Below are 16,452 nucleotides of genomic sequence, written 5' to 3'. Positions count from 1 at the left end.
GTTGTCTGCTCTGGGTCTTGACAGCAGTAGTATTCTGCATTAGTGTTTCTGTGTGTGACAGAGGGGGAGAGATTGAGTGGTTCCTCTATTTATATGTACATGGAAGAAGTGTTTGGCTGGAGATAGGAGTGTAGACGGACAGGGGACTGGTCTGGCAGGATAGACAGACAAGGACCCACCCCTTCCTGATGTAGCAGGGTTGAGGTGTGTCAAGAACGAACAGATGTTTTGGGAAGCCCAAGTTTAGGTGATTTCTACAGATTTCTCTGATCCTGTGAGTTTACACCTTGAATAAAGGAGGTAAATGGGGTTTCCCATTTAAAGCGGTTCACAAGAGGAATACACGTTTAAATCTTCTGTGATGTGCATGAGTGAGCCAGCCTCAGGAGCCTCTAATTTCCTAAGTAAATTCCTCTCAATTAAACAGAAAGAGGAAAAAAACTGAAAGCAGTAAACGGATTCACAATTTCAATCCCATTCCATGTTTTTGAAATTGCCCTAACCAAAAGCCCATATTCTAATAGAAAAATGAGCAGAATATATGAATCACTTGTTTTGATAGCATTATGCTTAATCTAGCTAGAACACTTCACACAATCATAGAGTTTGAGTTTTCTATCCAGTGTGAATTTTTAAAATGAAGCTTTTCAGACCCGATTGCCTTGGGAAAGCAGATTTCATAATTTGCTCTCCAGCCTTGCTGGAAAATCCATCTGTCTTTGCAATTGAATTTGCAAAGTGAAGTCATTTTGAAGAGCTGTTCTTTTGGCCAGCTCTTCTGCTCCTCCTCCCTTTCCCTGTTCGTTTCCAGGGCTTCCTGTTGGTCTGGGCAGACCATGCCATCCTCTCGTCCTCTCTGGGCTGACAGAATGATGTGGCCTCAGGAGAAGGGCTTTGTCCTCACTGCAGACTGTACAGTTGAATTCTGTAGCAGTTGCTGCCTCAGACTTTCAGAGGAACGAAGTAATCCAGGGGAAAAGTGCTGGGTTGGGAGGCTGTGGGCCTGAGCTCAGGTCCTAGCTGTATAACTTAGTGACCACGTGGCCTTTGTGAGTGTCTTCAAAAGCAGGCCCAGCTACCCTGCCTTTGTCCTGGAGTCAAATAAGATAACGGAGGCCTGAAGACTTTGCAAACTGACAAGTGCCGTAAAATGTTAGATTTAATTCTGTCCAATAATTCAGTGAACATTTTTGGAAACAGTGAGTTTTAGGGTATCTGAAGTATATCCATTAGGCAGTTAGATTTATGAGACTAAGGTTTAGGAGAGAACTCTAAGCTGGAAGTGCATATTTGGGAGTCACGTAATCGGTTCTTGTTGTCATAGTTTTGAATGAGATCACCAAGGAGAATTTTGTATATTATTGTCATTATTACTGCTACTACTATTTTCATTATTTAGGGAAAGGTTCCCCTCTTCCCTGTTAATTATCATAATGAAATTGGGAGGAAGCCCATATATGGTGTCTTTTGATTTATATTCTCAGTGAATTATATTTCACAGGTAAGAAACTGGTAGAGGGAATCAGTCAGTACACCAGATTTTTTTTTTTTTTTTTGCGGTACGCGGGCCTCTCACTGTTGTGGGCTCTCCCGTTGCGGAGCACAGGCTCCGGACGCGCAGGCTCAGCGGCCATGGCTCACGGGCCCAGCCGCTCTGCGGCATGTGGGATCTTCCCGGACCGGGGCACGAACCTGTGTCCCCTGCATCGGCAGGCAGATTCTCAACCACTGTGCCACCAGGGAAGCCCAGTACACCAGATTTTAAAATTAGGGTTTCCAGTTTCTTAGTCTTTTGCTTAGATTATTGGATACCAGCCAAAAGACTTCCTAATTTATTATTTTGCTGATTTATTTTAACAGCTTCAACTATATGACAGTACAGAAGTGAAGTTGTTTTTTTTCAGATTATTAATGAGTGCCAGGGTATGAAATCACCTCAGCATCCAGTGTTTCTCAATGTAGTCTCTTGGCATTTGGGGATGCAGTGGTTCTTCATTGTGCAGGACTTACCCACATGGTGCAGGCTGTTTGGTACCCCTGGCCTCACCCACAGCCTGCCATGGTGGGCCCCCAGATATTCTGACAACCCAAATTGCCCCTCTACATTTCTAGATGCCCTTGGGGGGCCTCCTCTCCCACATGCACACACTGAGACCCTTAAGGAAATGGGCTCCATTTCTCTCATCACATGCAGAGCTTGGCTCTGATATTCTCAGAGCCCTTGATTTTGCACTCTCCTTAGATGGTATGACCTGGTGGCAAGTTCCCTTTGGTGTACTCGCTTTGGAAATATGACGGCATCTTAAGGTAAAGTGAATTATATTCTGTAGCAAAATAATTTTAGAGGGAGTGGCATATTTTGATTTTGTTATTTATAATATGAAGCGCTATGGTAATTGAGCTGTTTGGAATAATACTGATACCCTAGAAAATGGAGTATCACACCTTGGTATTCACTGGTTTATTTGATCTTCATAATAGCCATCTGAGATAGATGAAAACTTGAGGCCAGGAGAAGTAGTAACTTTCCTAAGAGCATGAAACAGTGAAGTGGTAGAACCAAGAATAGGGAACTTCTAATTCTGGTCGCAGTGTCTTTCCATCATCAAGTACTGTCTCTAAGTAACTGGCATTTCTGGGTTATTAAAGCTGGTAGAACAAGACCAATGAAACAAATTGCAGCAAAGTCAAGAAGTGACAGGCTAGGGGGGTAGGCAGATTACTGAGGTAAAGTCAGCTGAGCATAGAGCAGATGTGGAAGGGGTTTTTGATTGCTTCCTTGTTTATAACTTGTTTCATTCCATAAAGAATTTTACTTAACTTATCAAATGATGATACACTAGAAATAGAAAATCAAGAAAATACAAATAAAAGTAGGAAACCAAGATTAAAGAAAAGAGCCTAAACATGCAGCCCATAAAGGCTAAAATATTTAGTTGTTAAACAGTTTCATATTCGAGTCAGAGCTTCCTGGTGACCAAAAGCAAAAACAGAAACACATAATTCTCCTTACCCAAAAGATAGGAGCATAGAATTCCTCAGAGGAAGGAAAACAGAATTCTGAAAGAAATTTCTCAAGAGAGGTTTTATATAAGGGAATTTGGTAACAAAATTTATACCTGTCAAAAAATTTTAACAGCAAAGATTATAATAGATTTCAGTATGCTTTTTCTACTGTCAAACTTGAATCAAAAACAAATCAACTAATTAGGGCATTAAGATTAAACCTCAATTCACTTAAGCCTATTCTGTGTGAGTCGAAGGTAATTTGGTTCAAGTTTATAGATTTTAGTGGTCTCACTTGATCCAGGGCTAGAATTTAGAACATCCAGAGGTGTGGATGACCCCAAAACCACTCATGAAATAAATGTCTATTAATAGGTATCTCTCTTCTGACACAGAGTTTTTAGGACAGTTTGAAATTGTATGGTTTGACAAGGCTTGGAGTATTGCTATTGGAAGGCACATCCATCAGGATGTGTTAGGGTCTGGTGCAGTAACAGCAGCCCACAAGTCTTAGTGGCCCAGAACAGCAAAGTGTGTTCATGCACAGCCTACCACAGGTTCGTGTAGCCCTCTGGGGCAACTCAGTAATCCAGGCCTGCCGTGGCTCCGTCTCCCTACAGCAGTGCCATCTGGAACACACAGCTTCCACAGTCAGTGGGGCAGGGGAGGGGAGTGTGGAATATTGTATTCCAGCCCTTCAGTGCTCTGTCTGGAAGTAACATATCACTTCTGCTCACATTTCATGGGGCAAAGCAAGACACTTGGCCATGCCTAACTTCTAATGAGTGGGAAAATAGATACCTGGATGTAGAAGAGAACCAGAGAACAGTGATCATTAGTAAAGTCCATCTCAGAATGGGGAGAAAGGCAGGCCAAGCCAAGTGAGTGGGACGAGAAAGTCAGGCATCCAAGGCAGCGTGGGAGTGAGCAACAGGGCAAGGGGGCTGCTTCGTGGCTGGCACAGCGCAGGGAGCACGGGGCAGGGATGGCTGGGCTGGACCTGGATCCGGAAAGCTCGTAAATGCTGTTTTAATTGGCTTGTTCTCTACACTACAGGCCAGAGGAACCCTCAGAAGGTGCTCCAGGGAGGTGGGACCTGTCCAGTGTCTAGAGGCTCAGCTCAAGGGAGGAGCAGAAGCAGCTATCTCTGCATTTCAGTGATTCTACCCCAGGGCTTGAAACAAAAGAAATGTTTGTTTCATATTGAAACTAACTCCCTGTAACATTCTCAGCATTGTTAACTTATGAGGGTGCCTCCCACCTCTTATTGTGAACCAGAATGAAAACCAGGCATGCTTTGCCTTTTCCAAACAGTGACTAATGGCCAGGCTTGGCCAGGCAGGCCCAGCATATTTTTCACTCTGCTCTGGGCTTCGCACCAAGTTCCCTCACAGTGGCCTGGTCACAGCCGTTAAGGATGACTGTGCCTAGCACTTCCTACCTCATCATCCATCTCCAGAGCCCCCTCTGCAGCCACCTTCTTTTTAATAGGTTTAATTATTACTTCCCCTACTTCATGGCACAATTAATCTTCCCCACTGCCTCAGGATTTACAGCCGTACAGGCCCAGGGAATCACTGAGCTGTTCACCTGCAGTCTTGGTTTTTAACTATCCGAGGGAAGGTAGGAAGTGGGGCCACGTATGAAGGCAGTGAAGTATTTGTGAGCTCCAGTGGCTCCAGGCTGGCTTCTTGTCGCCTTCACTCAGCCCAGGCCTTTGGGGCGGTGGCAGGAGGGGACTACAGAGGAGCTGCCTCTGTCTCTGTTCACCCTAAGGGAAGCCTTGAGGGCTGGGGATGGAGCAGCTAGTGCCTCTCTCTTTCTCTTTCGACTGCATTTTATTAAGTTTGGTTATAAGATGAATAAGTTCTAGGGATCGAATGTACAGCATGGTGACTATTGTTAATAATGTTGTATTGTAAGAGAGTAGATCTTAAGCATTCTCACCACAAAAAGGTGATGGATGTGTTAATTGACTTGATTGTGGTAATCATTTCACAGTGTATATGCATATCAAGTCACATTGTACACATTAAATGTATATAATTTTATTTGTCAATTATACCTCAGTAAAGCTGGGGGGTGGTAGGACAGGTAGTTTCCAGTGAAATGTGTTTGTGGGAGGGAGAGGTGGCACGTGCAAGGATTTCCTCGGCTTTATTATAGCCACCTCCTCAGGATTGAGACAGAAGGGAAGGGCAGTTGGGATCTGGGACAGAAGTGCCACTGTACTCTCAATGTCACTGAAGACATCCTAAATTGCTGTTGAAGCAAAAGAAGATTACAGGCTCTTAACTTCACTTACCCTTTGGAGGAACAGGAAGAGCCTGGTGGGTTTGGTAGAAAAAGTAGACAGATGTAATTAAGATAAATGAGGGCAGAAGAGGCAGATGATGGCCCAAGAGTTCTCTGGAGGTGATGCCCACACCGGCAGTTACATCTGCTTCCTCCCCCTACATTCCAGAGTCTCTTAGGGTTTTCTGGTCTCTAATGTATACCTCTCTGCTCTAGAAAAAAATTTAGCCAGCCCATCGGTCTGTTTTTACATAGCTGCCAGAGGGTTGGTTTGCCATGACAGTATACTAATGTTAATAAAGAAGAAGTGGGTATAAAATCATGACCACCTTTCACTAGGAGGCATGCCAGCTTCATTACAGAAGGGGAGGAAGTGAAATAGCATGGACTCCTGAGTCAGAAGAACCAGGCTCCTGTATCAGTCCTGCCACTTTGAGCCATATGGGCCTGATTTTTGATATATAGGGTTCTTGAACCCTATATTGACCTCGCAAGATTGTTTTGAGGAGTGAATGAGATCATCAAGTAGAGAGCCAGGCACAGGTTCTCCGGAAAAGCTTACCTACCAGGAAAATGCTTGTAGCTGAAATCATATGATGAGCAGTTTTGGAATGATCTGACATTTAAAAATATCTATACCTTTGCTGTCTTCCACTGGCAAAAATAATGGAGACTCGTCTCCGGGAACATAAATAGTCACCTGAAAATGAGTTAGTTAAGACATCCGGTTGGTTGTATTTATAACAGAGCACTATGCTCTTGTGCCTTTGTAGACATTTGTTTACTAACCAGATCTGTCCCCTCCTCCCCACCCCAAGCTTTGAGATATTTTAAGTACACTGTAGAGAACTCTTATGTGGAAACTTGAGAGGGAGAGAGAGGGTCCAGGGAACCTAGAGATGTCCGGACTTGGAATAATGGGTCCCCAGGAGAAACTGGGGCCCCTTCTGGGGAGGGGGAGGATTGGGAGAAGCAGCTGAGAATATGCAGTGCTGCAGAATATTCTGTGGAGCAGGTTTTCTCAGCTGTTTTTACCATCCCTTCCCACTCTGCCTCTTTGATAGACAAAGTATTACCCTATCTTTTTTTTTTTTTTTTTTTTTGCGGTACGTGGGCCTCTCAGTGTTGTGGCCTCTCCCGTTGCGGAGCACAGGCTCCGGACGCGCAGGCTCAGTGGCCATGGCTCACGGGCCCAGCTGCTGCACGGCATGTGGGATCTTCCCGGACCGGGGCACGAACCCGTGTCCCCTGCATCGGCAGGTGGACTCTCAACCACTGCGCCACCAGGGAAGCCCAATATCACCCTATCTTTAAGATGATTTGAAATTAAAGACAAAACTAAATATCATGACAATAAACAAATCAGGGCAAAGGGACAAAGCGCTGTGTTGTTCTGTCTACAGATGTCCTCCTCCCAGCCTGGAGAAGGATACGTATGGAGTCTGGTATAACTGTAGAGGCTGGTGACCAGCTGGTTTCTTTTTTTCTACTAAGGTCCCGAAGACGAAAAGTAAACTTAAACGTCCATATTGGGACTTACTTATGAGGGAGTTTCCTGATCCAAAAGGAGCTACAGACCTCTCTGCCTATCTCAATTATTTGATTTAACTTTTTATTATGGAAATTTTCAGACACGTACATATACACACAGAGAAAATAGTATAATGAATCCCCATATGACAACAATCCCCAATTATCAACATTTTGCTAAAATCATTTCATCTATTTTCATAAACACAAACATATACTTACTTTTCCCCTCTGCTGAAGTACTTTTAAAGCAAATAGTAGACACTGTGTTGTTTCTTCTGTAAGTAATTCCATAAGTATTCCTAGCAGATGAGAAGTTTTTAAAGTATAGCTACTGTCCTGTGTCACACCTAGTGAGACTAAATACAGTTCCTTTATGTCTTCTGCTTATCTTGAAAGCAGGTGGGCTGGTACAGCTGAAGGTCTGTGGGTCGAGAGTCCTTCTCTCTGCTCTGTCGCTAACTCACTTCCTCTCACTGGGCCAGGGTCATGTCATTTACAAAGTTAGGAGGACTCTTCCAGTTCCCAAAACTTGATATTTCCTTTGAGAATAGCTAGTGATTTGGCTAGAATGTAGCCAAACTCAACCAGTTTAAAAGCAGTGGGAAAGAATAGATGAGCTCTTAAAGCCCCATTTGGATCGTGTACTATTAATAATCAAAATAATAATATTTTAAGTAAATGAGAAGAATGCACGCATCCTTTGTAGAAGTACAATGAGGCCCTACTTTTAGAGAATTTGCAAGAGAAAAGGCTGCCAGAATTCACTGCTAAGATGCTAACTATTCTAGTTTCAGTAGAGTTCTGTTAGGCTTGTCCTGTTCACACCTCCCTTGATCTTTGCTGGTAATGGTTAACAATAGAGGCAAAATGTACTGAGCACTTACTATGTCCCAGGCACTTGTGCTAGCCTCTCATAAGCATGACTCCTTGGCCCTCACAACAGGTCTTTGCAGTAGCTCTTATTATTCCTATGGCAGTGACCATTCCTGATGCATAGGTGGAGGCTTACTGTAGGGATGGATGTATAAATCCATAAGCATGTGTCATTTCTCTACATGCCCTGTGAGAACTGGGCTTTGTGAGGATCTTCTGCCCCACTAATCTTCATTTAATTCCCCTCCCTGCAGCACGTTGTCACCTAGCATGCCCTCTGACAGGCCCTCTGTAAGTCTTCATCTGAGTGACAGCCTTGGAAAATCAAGCTGTGGTCTCGAAAGGGAAGGAGGATCTGCAGATTATCTCCTCAGCATGTGCAGTCACTCTCCTGGCAGCTCTCAGGGATGCTTTTATGTTGCTTCAACAAAGAGAAGAGCTGCCAAGAGTGTGTAATGTTCCGTTCAGAATTCTCCAGGCTGGCAGCGGCTGGGACAGAGCAGACACAAGGGCAGAAGAAAAAATTCCCACCTCAGCCAGCCCATCTCCTCTACCCTTGCCTGTGTCTGGAAGTCTTTGTTTTGAGAATCTTCCTATGCTTTCGAGACCCTTGGAAGTGTCAGCTGAGGGGGAAGGCGGGGCCGAAAGGGAGTGTGTGGGCAAACTGGCTGGGGGTCAGATCATTTTGCTGTAACCAGCAGGCAGTTTCTTTCACAAATCATTGAACCCTGGGTAGCCATTATCATCCCAACTGCTCCCTATTAACTAGCCAGACTCTTGAGGCCCTGAGAGCAAGAGAAATGGAATTACTTTTCCTTTGAACGCTCACTCTCTGAATACCGTTCATACTGTGTTTAGGAAGCATGCGATAGTTAGCAAACCCTATTGATGTACACTACTGTGTTTCTCATACCATTTCTTTGAGATGATTATAACCTGGCCTTATTAATAAGAAAACCAAAAACACCAAAAAGTTTTCAATTAAAAAAGAAAAGAAAAGAAAACAAAGGCTCTGAGACAGAAACTTAGGGTCTCAAAGATACTCAGCTGAATGAGGTGGGAGCCAGGCTTGTAAAACGGGACTTCTGACTTAAAGTTCTGTGCCTTTTCCATTATAGTGTGCCTTCCAGATACTTAGCCAGCTTCCTATAGGATGGGGTACAAGTGGGGAGGATGGGGTGCTAGCCAGGTGACCTGTTTCTTTAGCAGTAGGGTGCATACAAAAAACCTGAGCTTCCTCAGTTTCCTTCTCTGAAGGTCCCACACTGCTTGCTTCCTCTTAACACCACCTTAGCAACCAATCAGTGATCATATTGGCTTAAAAATCATTGCAGTGAAATCCGAAAGCTGTGGGAAAAAAAATCAATGTAAAGGCATTGCTAGGGGGGAAAGTGCTTGGAGGGATGTGTGGGCACTCATGCTGCCCTCCCCAGCTCTGGCTCTGTTCATGACTCTGCACTCATGGCGGGTCAGGTATTTTGCCCCTTATTTCTCCTTATGCAGAAGCTGAGGAGAGAGGGAATAAATGATTCATTTCCTCTAAGGATACTTGGAAATTTGAAACCTACAAGTTTTTTCTTTAGATAAAAGCCATTTAGGGATACAGGCCGCATTCAGGTCTTCAGAACTGAAATGTTTCTGTCACTAAGAGGGCTTCCTTCAGGTGATGCTAAGGTAGTGCCTTTTGGCAGCTTAGAGTTTCTAACCTTGAGACAGGCTCTGAAAACCTGACCTTTCCAGCTAGGACGCCAGTGACATCTCCAGTCCTCAGGAATGTTGCCCTAATTAGAGCAGAGTTTCAAAAATTTGAGTAATATTTAACCAGGTGTTGTGCATTCATCATAGAAAAACCATTTAAAACACAGATAAGCAAAATTTCACCACTCAAAGATCACTACTGTTACCTTTGTAAAAAATGTATGCTGTATGTATAAGTATAAACATGTATGTATATACATACATTCTATTAATGTTTTTATTAAGTGTACTGTTTTATTAAGTGTACCTTAATATATTATAATTTTTCCCATGTCAGTATATAAACTTCTATTTCATCTTTTTTTTTTTACTTCACCATTTTTAATGGCACCATGTTATTCCATAATATAGAGTACCATGATTTGCTTATTTTAAACTATGAAATATTTTACTCATAAAAGAAAATACACAGAAGAATTACCATAGTTTGTTTAATCTCTACCACCTCGAGAATCCCCTTCCCTAGAAGCATATAGTAATTTCAGTAACTAATATTTGAATTTCACGTTATAGTTTACAATGCACTTGCACCTACATTATTTCATTTGATCCTCATTACTATCCTCTAAGGTTGGTATCAAGATTATTATTTTCCTCAATTTATAGATGAACTAAAAAAAGCTCAAAGAGGCTAAATGATTTATCCAGTGCCCTAAATCCAGTTAATGTCATACAGATGGCTGGACCCAGAGCTCAGCACGACTCCTGGGGCAGGGCAGACCTCCACTGCAGGCAGGGGAGGAAGTCAGGACTGGAGGAGTGGCCCTGGCATGCTCCTCTCTCTCCCACGCCCCCGCTCACTTCAGCTTTTATTATGTGTATTGACATTATTTGTTTCATGACCGTCTCCCTTATGACCCTGTGTGCTTTCTGAGGGCAGACACGTGTCTTCATCTCTCTCCCTGTGTGCTGCCCTCCACAAGGCTTAGTACACAATAAATATTCAGTTAATATTTGTTGGGTCAGTGTGTAAGTAAATGAAGGAAGGAAGGAAAGAATGAAAGGTGTAGAGATAAGCAAATTGCAGAAGCTGGATTTCGATAGCTTGCTTTCTCAGTGCCTCTATTTTCAGTTCAGACATTTTAGCAACCCATCTTGGTGTTTTTGAGTTCTTATACTTCTGCAGGTTTTGGTCACCAGTGCAAAGTTCACACGTTGATGCACAGAAAAGCATGTTCAAAACCAAGGCGAAGAGAAACCTGTTTGCATACTAGATCCCTCCACCTTTTCTGTGCCTCCCCATCCCAGCCCCAACTGAAATGAACCAGGCTGTCCTTAAAGGCGCTTCCCAAGTTACTTTTATTATATCCCTCGTTTGGAACTACTTTATATTTATGATATTTATGATATATCTCATTTTGAACTGCTTGTAAAAACAACAGCTTAGCTTAGCAGCTATAGCATAGTTTATGAGGGCTGTTTGAAGTGCTGTTATTGTTGACTGTAAAAGCTAGATAGCAGAATTACAAGAAATTCTGGAACAAAAACCATTCAAATCCTATCACCTAACAAGGCAACTGTTTTTATTTTTGCATAATACCCTCGAGGTCTTGTCCATGTGCACAGATTCATTTTCCTAGTCATTGTGAGGGAGCGTGCAGCATTGTTTTCTGCTTTTTCCACTTAACATTATTGCAAGAACTCTTTTTTCCCCATTTTTCTGCATAGACTTCGTAATTATCTTTTTAATGACTGCATAATCCCCTGATGAGTTGATATACCAAAATGTACTTATAAAATCCCCAATTGTTTGCCATTGAAGATGTTTCTGATTTTCCACTAATCTATAATGGTGCAGTGAAGATTGTTATGCAGAGAGCTTTTGCATTTGTTGTATGATTGCCTTAGAAGACATTCCCCTGAGCAGGATTGCAGGGTCTGAGCAGCACCGTGTGTGGTTCTTGCCATGCTGCTCCTCCAAAGGCTGTTCCCGTTTGTGTCCAGCAGTTGATGTGTTTACCAGCTTCAGGGCCACCTCGTCAGTATAGGGTATTGTTTAAATTTTTTGTTTGCTAATTTAGTAGAAGTAAAATGGTACTTCAGGGTTGCTTTATTTTGCATTTCTTTGATTATTAAAAGAAATTAACATTTTCCCCTGTGGTTACTCTGTATTTCCTTGGATGTGAGTTGTCTGCTCACTTTTACTATTTTTGCCTATTTCAGTAAATTGGGGTCTTGATTTTTTTTTAAATGAAACAAATGAAATCTTTATACACGATGCTATTGAATTTTTTTTGTATAATTCATATATTTTCCAGTATTGTGTTTGCCTTTTAATTTTAGATATATATTTATAGTATAAAGCTTATTATTTTTGTAACCAAATCTGTCAGTTTTTTTTTTTATTCCTTTTGCTTTGAAGCTTAGAAAGCTATCCCCCCTCTGGAGAGCTGATAAATATTTAATTCTACCTTCTGTTATTTTAAATTCTTCAATTCATCTGGATTGTATTTGAGTATAAATCGAGTTGCAAATTACATTTTTCTATATTGCTAATCAGTCATTTCAACCCTTTTCTATTGTTTTATTCTCTTTCTCAGGAATCATACACCAGATGAAAGGTGATTATGATACTGCACTGAAACTCCACAAGACCCACCTGTGCATCGCCCAGGAGCTGAGTGATTACGCCGCCCAGGGCCGTGCCTACGGGAATATGGGCAATGCCTACAATGCTCTGGGCATGTACGACCAGGCTGTCAAGTACCACCGGCAGGAGCTGCAGATCTCCATGGAAGTGAATGACCGTGCCTCACAGGCATCCACACACGGGAACCTTGCCGTGGCCTACCAGGCCCTGGGTGCCCACGACCGGGCCCTGCAGCACTATCAGAACCACCTGAACATCGCTCGGGAGCTGCGTGACATCCAGAGCGAGGCCCGGGCCCTCAGCAACCTGGGCAACTTCCACTGCTCTCGAGGGGAGTACGTCCAGGCCGCCCCCTATTACGAACAGTACCTCCGGCTTGCTCCCGAGCTTCAAGACATGGAAGGAGAAGGGAAGGTCTGCCACAATCTTGGCTACGCCCATTACTGCCTTGGAAATTACCAGGAGGCGGTGAAGTACTATGAGCAGGATCTGGCCCTGGCCAAAGACCTTCATGACAAATTGAGCCAAGCAAAAGCCTACTGCAACTTGGGCTTAGCATTCAAGGCTCTGCTGAATTTTAACAAAGCCGAAGAGTGTCAGAAGTACTTACTGTCCCTAGCCCAGTCCCTGAATAACTCCCAGGCTAAATTTCGAGCCCTGGGGAACCTGGGCGATATATTCATCTGTAAAAAAGATATCAGTGGTGCAATAAAATTCTATGAGCAGCAGCTGGGCTTGGCTCACCATGTAAAGGACAGAAGACTGGAGGCCAGTGCATATGCAGCCCTGGGCACCGCATACCGAATGATCCAGAAACACGACAAGGCCTTGGGTTATCACACACAGGAACTGGAGGTATATCAGGAGCTGAGCGACTTGCCAGGAGAGTGCAGAGCTCATGGGCACCTGGCAGCCGTCTACATGGCCCTTGGGAAATACACGATGGCATTCAAGTGTTATGAAGAGCAGCTGGATCTAGGGCAGAAGCTGAAAGATCCGAGTCTAGAAGCTCAGGTCTATGGCAACATGGGCATCACAAAGATGAACATGAATGTGATGGAAGAAGCCATCGGCTACTTCGAGCAGCAGCTGGCCATGCTGCAGCAGCTGAGTGGAAATGAATCTGTGCTCGACAGGGGCCGGGCCTATGGCAACCTGGGGGATTGCTACGAGGCCCTGGGTGACTATGAGGAAGCTATAAAGTACTATGAACAATATTTATCTGTTGCCCAGAGTCTAAATCGCATGCAAGACCAAGCCAAGGCTTACCGGGGCCTGGGAAATGGACACAGGTAAAAATGACAGAGGACAAATGTGGTTGATAAACCTGCACAAAGAGCAGTTGTGAAAGTAATGGCCACTTAATGTCTGCATGGCAGCTTATTGACTACAAATCATTTCCGTGCATACCTCATTTCGTTCCTCCAATAATTCTGTGAAATTAGCAGGGTATATTTTTACCCTTATGTTATATAGGAAGAAACTAAGGCCCAGAGTTTATGTCCAAGATTACACAGCTTAAAAGGGACAGCTGAGGTTAAACCCAGGGCTGTCTGACTCCAAATGCACTACCTTTTTGACTACATCACAATGAGCAGAATAAAAGAGATAATAGGAATGGGAAAGATGAATGAATTGATCTAACTTATATTTTCTGAATGCCCCTCACATTATATGGATGTGTTCATTAATATAACACCTATACCCACCAATTACCTGGACCCCATTTGGTTGCTTTTAGGGAAAGCCACCTCATAATAGTGCGAGTGAATAAACATATACTGTCATGCTAGCCACCTTGCATAGATATCTTGCTTAATATTTATAGCAATCCCGTATTAGTCTACATTTATTATCATCTGCTATGGGATGTGGGATTTATTAGCATCCAGAAACTGAAGCTCAGGAAAAGGAATTCATGTGTCCTACACAACTGGCTTGGTCTGCCGCCAGAATCCATGCTCTTCTCACTCTTATCGTGTCATCTCTTAGCAGCACAAAAAGATACACTGTTGGCCAAGGTGGTGCTTTCCTTCTGAACGTGGGCAACCCAAGAAGGTGTCTGTGTCTGCAGAATATACGGCCTTTCCAGATAGGCAGGGGATTAGGGCTCCTGGAGTGGAGGAAGGGCAAGGGTCAGACTAAATCATCACCCACAGAGTGCTCTGAGAAGCTAAGGGTGAAAGATTTATAGCCATTGTAAAGTGATTTCAAAAACATAGTCTAAGCAGTAGTGGAAATTGGGAGGCCCAAAGAACCAAACAGTTCACTTGCTATCATTGTGCCTATTAATATATTTTATGTTTCCTCTGGGGTATATATCCCATTGAATCTCAAGCTCTTGGGAAGGTCACTAAGGGATGACTTTTGAATTGCTTTCCAGATTATGAAATTCCCCTGCATCTCACTCTAAGGGCACATGATAGATTTTAGCTAGAAGAGAAGTTAAGAGCTTCTATAGTAAGTGACAGTGACAAATGCTTTTCATTTTCTCAGGGGCTTTAGCATGTCTGCACCTGCACAAAATAATATCATTGCTTTTCTGTCTACATCCCCCACAGGGCAATGGGGAGCTTGCAGCAAGCCCTTGTGTGCTTTGAAAAGAGGCTCGTGGTTGCCCATGAGCTCGGGGAGGCCTTTAATAAAGCCCAGGCCTATGGAGAGCTGGGAAGCCTGCACAGCCAATTAGGGAATTACGAACAAGCCATTTCCTGCCTTGAACGCCAGCTGAACATTGCTAGAGAGATGAAAGACCGAGCTCTGGAAAGTGATGCTGCCTGTGGCCTAGGGGGCGTTTACCAGCAGATGGGGGAATACGATACAGCCCTGCAGTACCACCAGCTGGATCTGCAGATAGCAGAGGAAACCAACAACCCCACGTGCCAGGGACGGGCCTATGGGAACCTGGGCCTGACCTACGAGTCCCTGGGCACCTTTGAGAGGGCCGTGGTCTATCAAGAACAGCACTTGAGCATCGCTGCACAGATGAACGACTTGGTGGCCAAGACGGTGTCTTATAGTAGCCTTGGAAGGACCCATCATGCTTTGCAGAACTATTCCCAGGCAGTCATGTACTTGCAGGAAGGTAAGTGAAAAGGTCTGTCATGGCTTCTCGGTCTACCCTGAGACTGAGCTCACAGTCTGCTCAGAAGGAGGTGTACACGGTGTGAGTGGCCACCTCTGCATGGAGTGAGGATCTCAGAGACCACATCATCAGTTCAACTCCAAAACCATGGTGTCCCCCACTGGGTGTTCCTTAGTAGTACAAAGGCTTTCCACTGTCCAGGATGCATTACCCAGCTTGTCTCGCTCTGCTTGCCAGCTGTCCAAGGAGCTGACACCCTCCTTGCTTTTCAGAGCCCTCTACTGAGTAAAAAACACATTCTACACAAGGTCAAGTTAGATCTAATAGTGTACAAGTTAAGGGCCTGAATCAGAGGAAAAATGCACAGCTGTTCCGGGCCCATTGTCCCTTTAGAAAATAAGCTGTATCAAAGCTGTGTAGAAGTCCATTTCAATGTGGCAGCCGGGGTCTAATCCAGAAGCACCTGTCTGAGGGTCTCTCAAGCCATCAGCCAGGTTTCCTGGTGCTGGTTACCCACCGTGCTGGGCTGGTGCCACGGTAGGCTTATTTCAGGCAGGCCCAGAAAGTGACTGCTTCCCTCCCTCCCCTCTTTTTCACCCCCTCCCCCCACCCCCTCTCCTCTCCGGCAGGCTCCCTGCAGTTACCTGCGCACAGTCAGGCCTTGGATGCTTCCTTCCTCACCAAGCAGGAGCCCCACAGCAGTGTGTTTGCCCTCCACCCCTTTGGAACCCTCCTCTGGAAAGCACTTCCTCTCACACGGGCACATGGCATCCTGTCATCCTGGGAGGGAAAAACAGCAGATACGGTGTTCTTGGCTCACTAGTAAAAGGAAATGGTTGCTGATTTCAAGCAAAAACTGTCATTTATAGTTTCCAAAATTTTTTGGCATACATAGTTTATCTAATTGGATTTCATTCTCATAGTAACCATGAGAGTTGTATCTTTTTATTCCCATTGGCAGCTAAGTGACCTGAGGCTCAGAGACTACAGTGGCTTGATCCTGACCACGCGGTCAGTCAGTGGTGGCATGGGGCTCAGCCCAGGTTTCCTGACCTCAGGAACCACACAAGACCTTGTATGCAGTTCTTTCAACCTCCCAAGAACAGAGCAGGGCTGGGGCAGTCATGTCCACGATTACTTCTGATCCCCAGCTGGAAGCTGGGAGAGAGGGAAGCAGCACATGAAGTGGAGAATGGGCCAGGGGCTGATGGTCGCTGTGGTCCTCTGCACAGACCAGGCTTGCTCTGGCCTGCAGGCTGAGAGATTACTGAGAGGCTAGAAGCCACTTCCCAGACATGATTTGGCTCCCACT

The 16,452-nt window shown here is 44.3% G+C and overlaps 1 protein-coding gene across 3 annotated transcripts in view; it reads left to right on the top strand.

Moving 5' to 3' along the window:
• Positions 1–16,452, top strand: part of TTC28 (tetratricopeptide repeat domain 28) — a 596,541-nt gene that overhangs the window by 479,402 nt on the left and 100,687 nt on the right. For all 3 annotated transcript variants that reach the window (XM_033837116.2, XM_033837115.2, XM_033837117.2), the window contains 2 exons: positions 12,006–13,347; positions 14,617–15,140. In XM_033837116.2, the coding sequence (XP_033693007.1) occupies positions 12,006–13,347; positions 14,617–15,140 (1,866 nt within the window). The remainder of the gene's footprint in view (positions 1–12,005; positions 13,348–14,616; positions 15,141–16,452) is intronic.

Source organism: Tursiops truncatus, chromosome 13 (assembly GCF_011762595.2).
Source record: "Tursiops truncatus isolate mTurTru1 chromosome 13, mTurTru1.mat.Y, whole genome shotgun sequence".
Classification (NCBI taxonomy): Eukaryota; Metazoa; Chordata; class Mammalia; order Artiodactyla; family Delphinidae; genus Tursiops; species Tursiops truncatus.
Note: the sequence above shows the minus strand (reverse complement) of the source record. Positions and strands in the feature narration are given on the sequence as shown.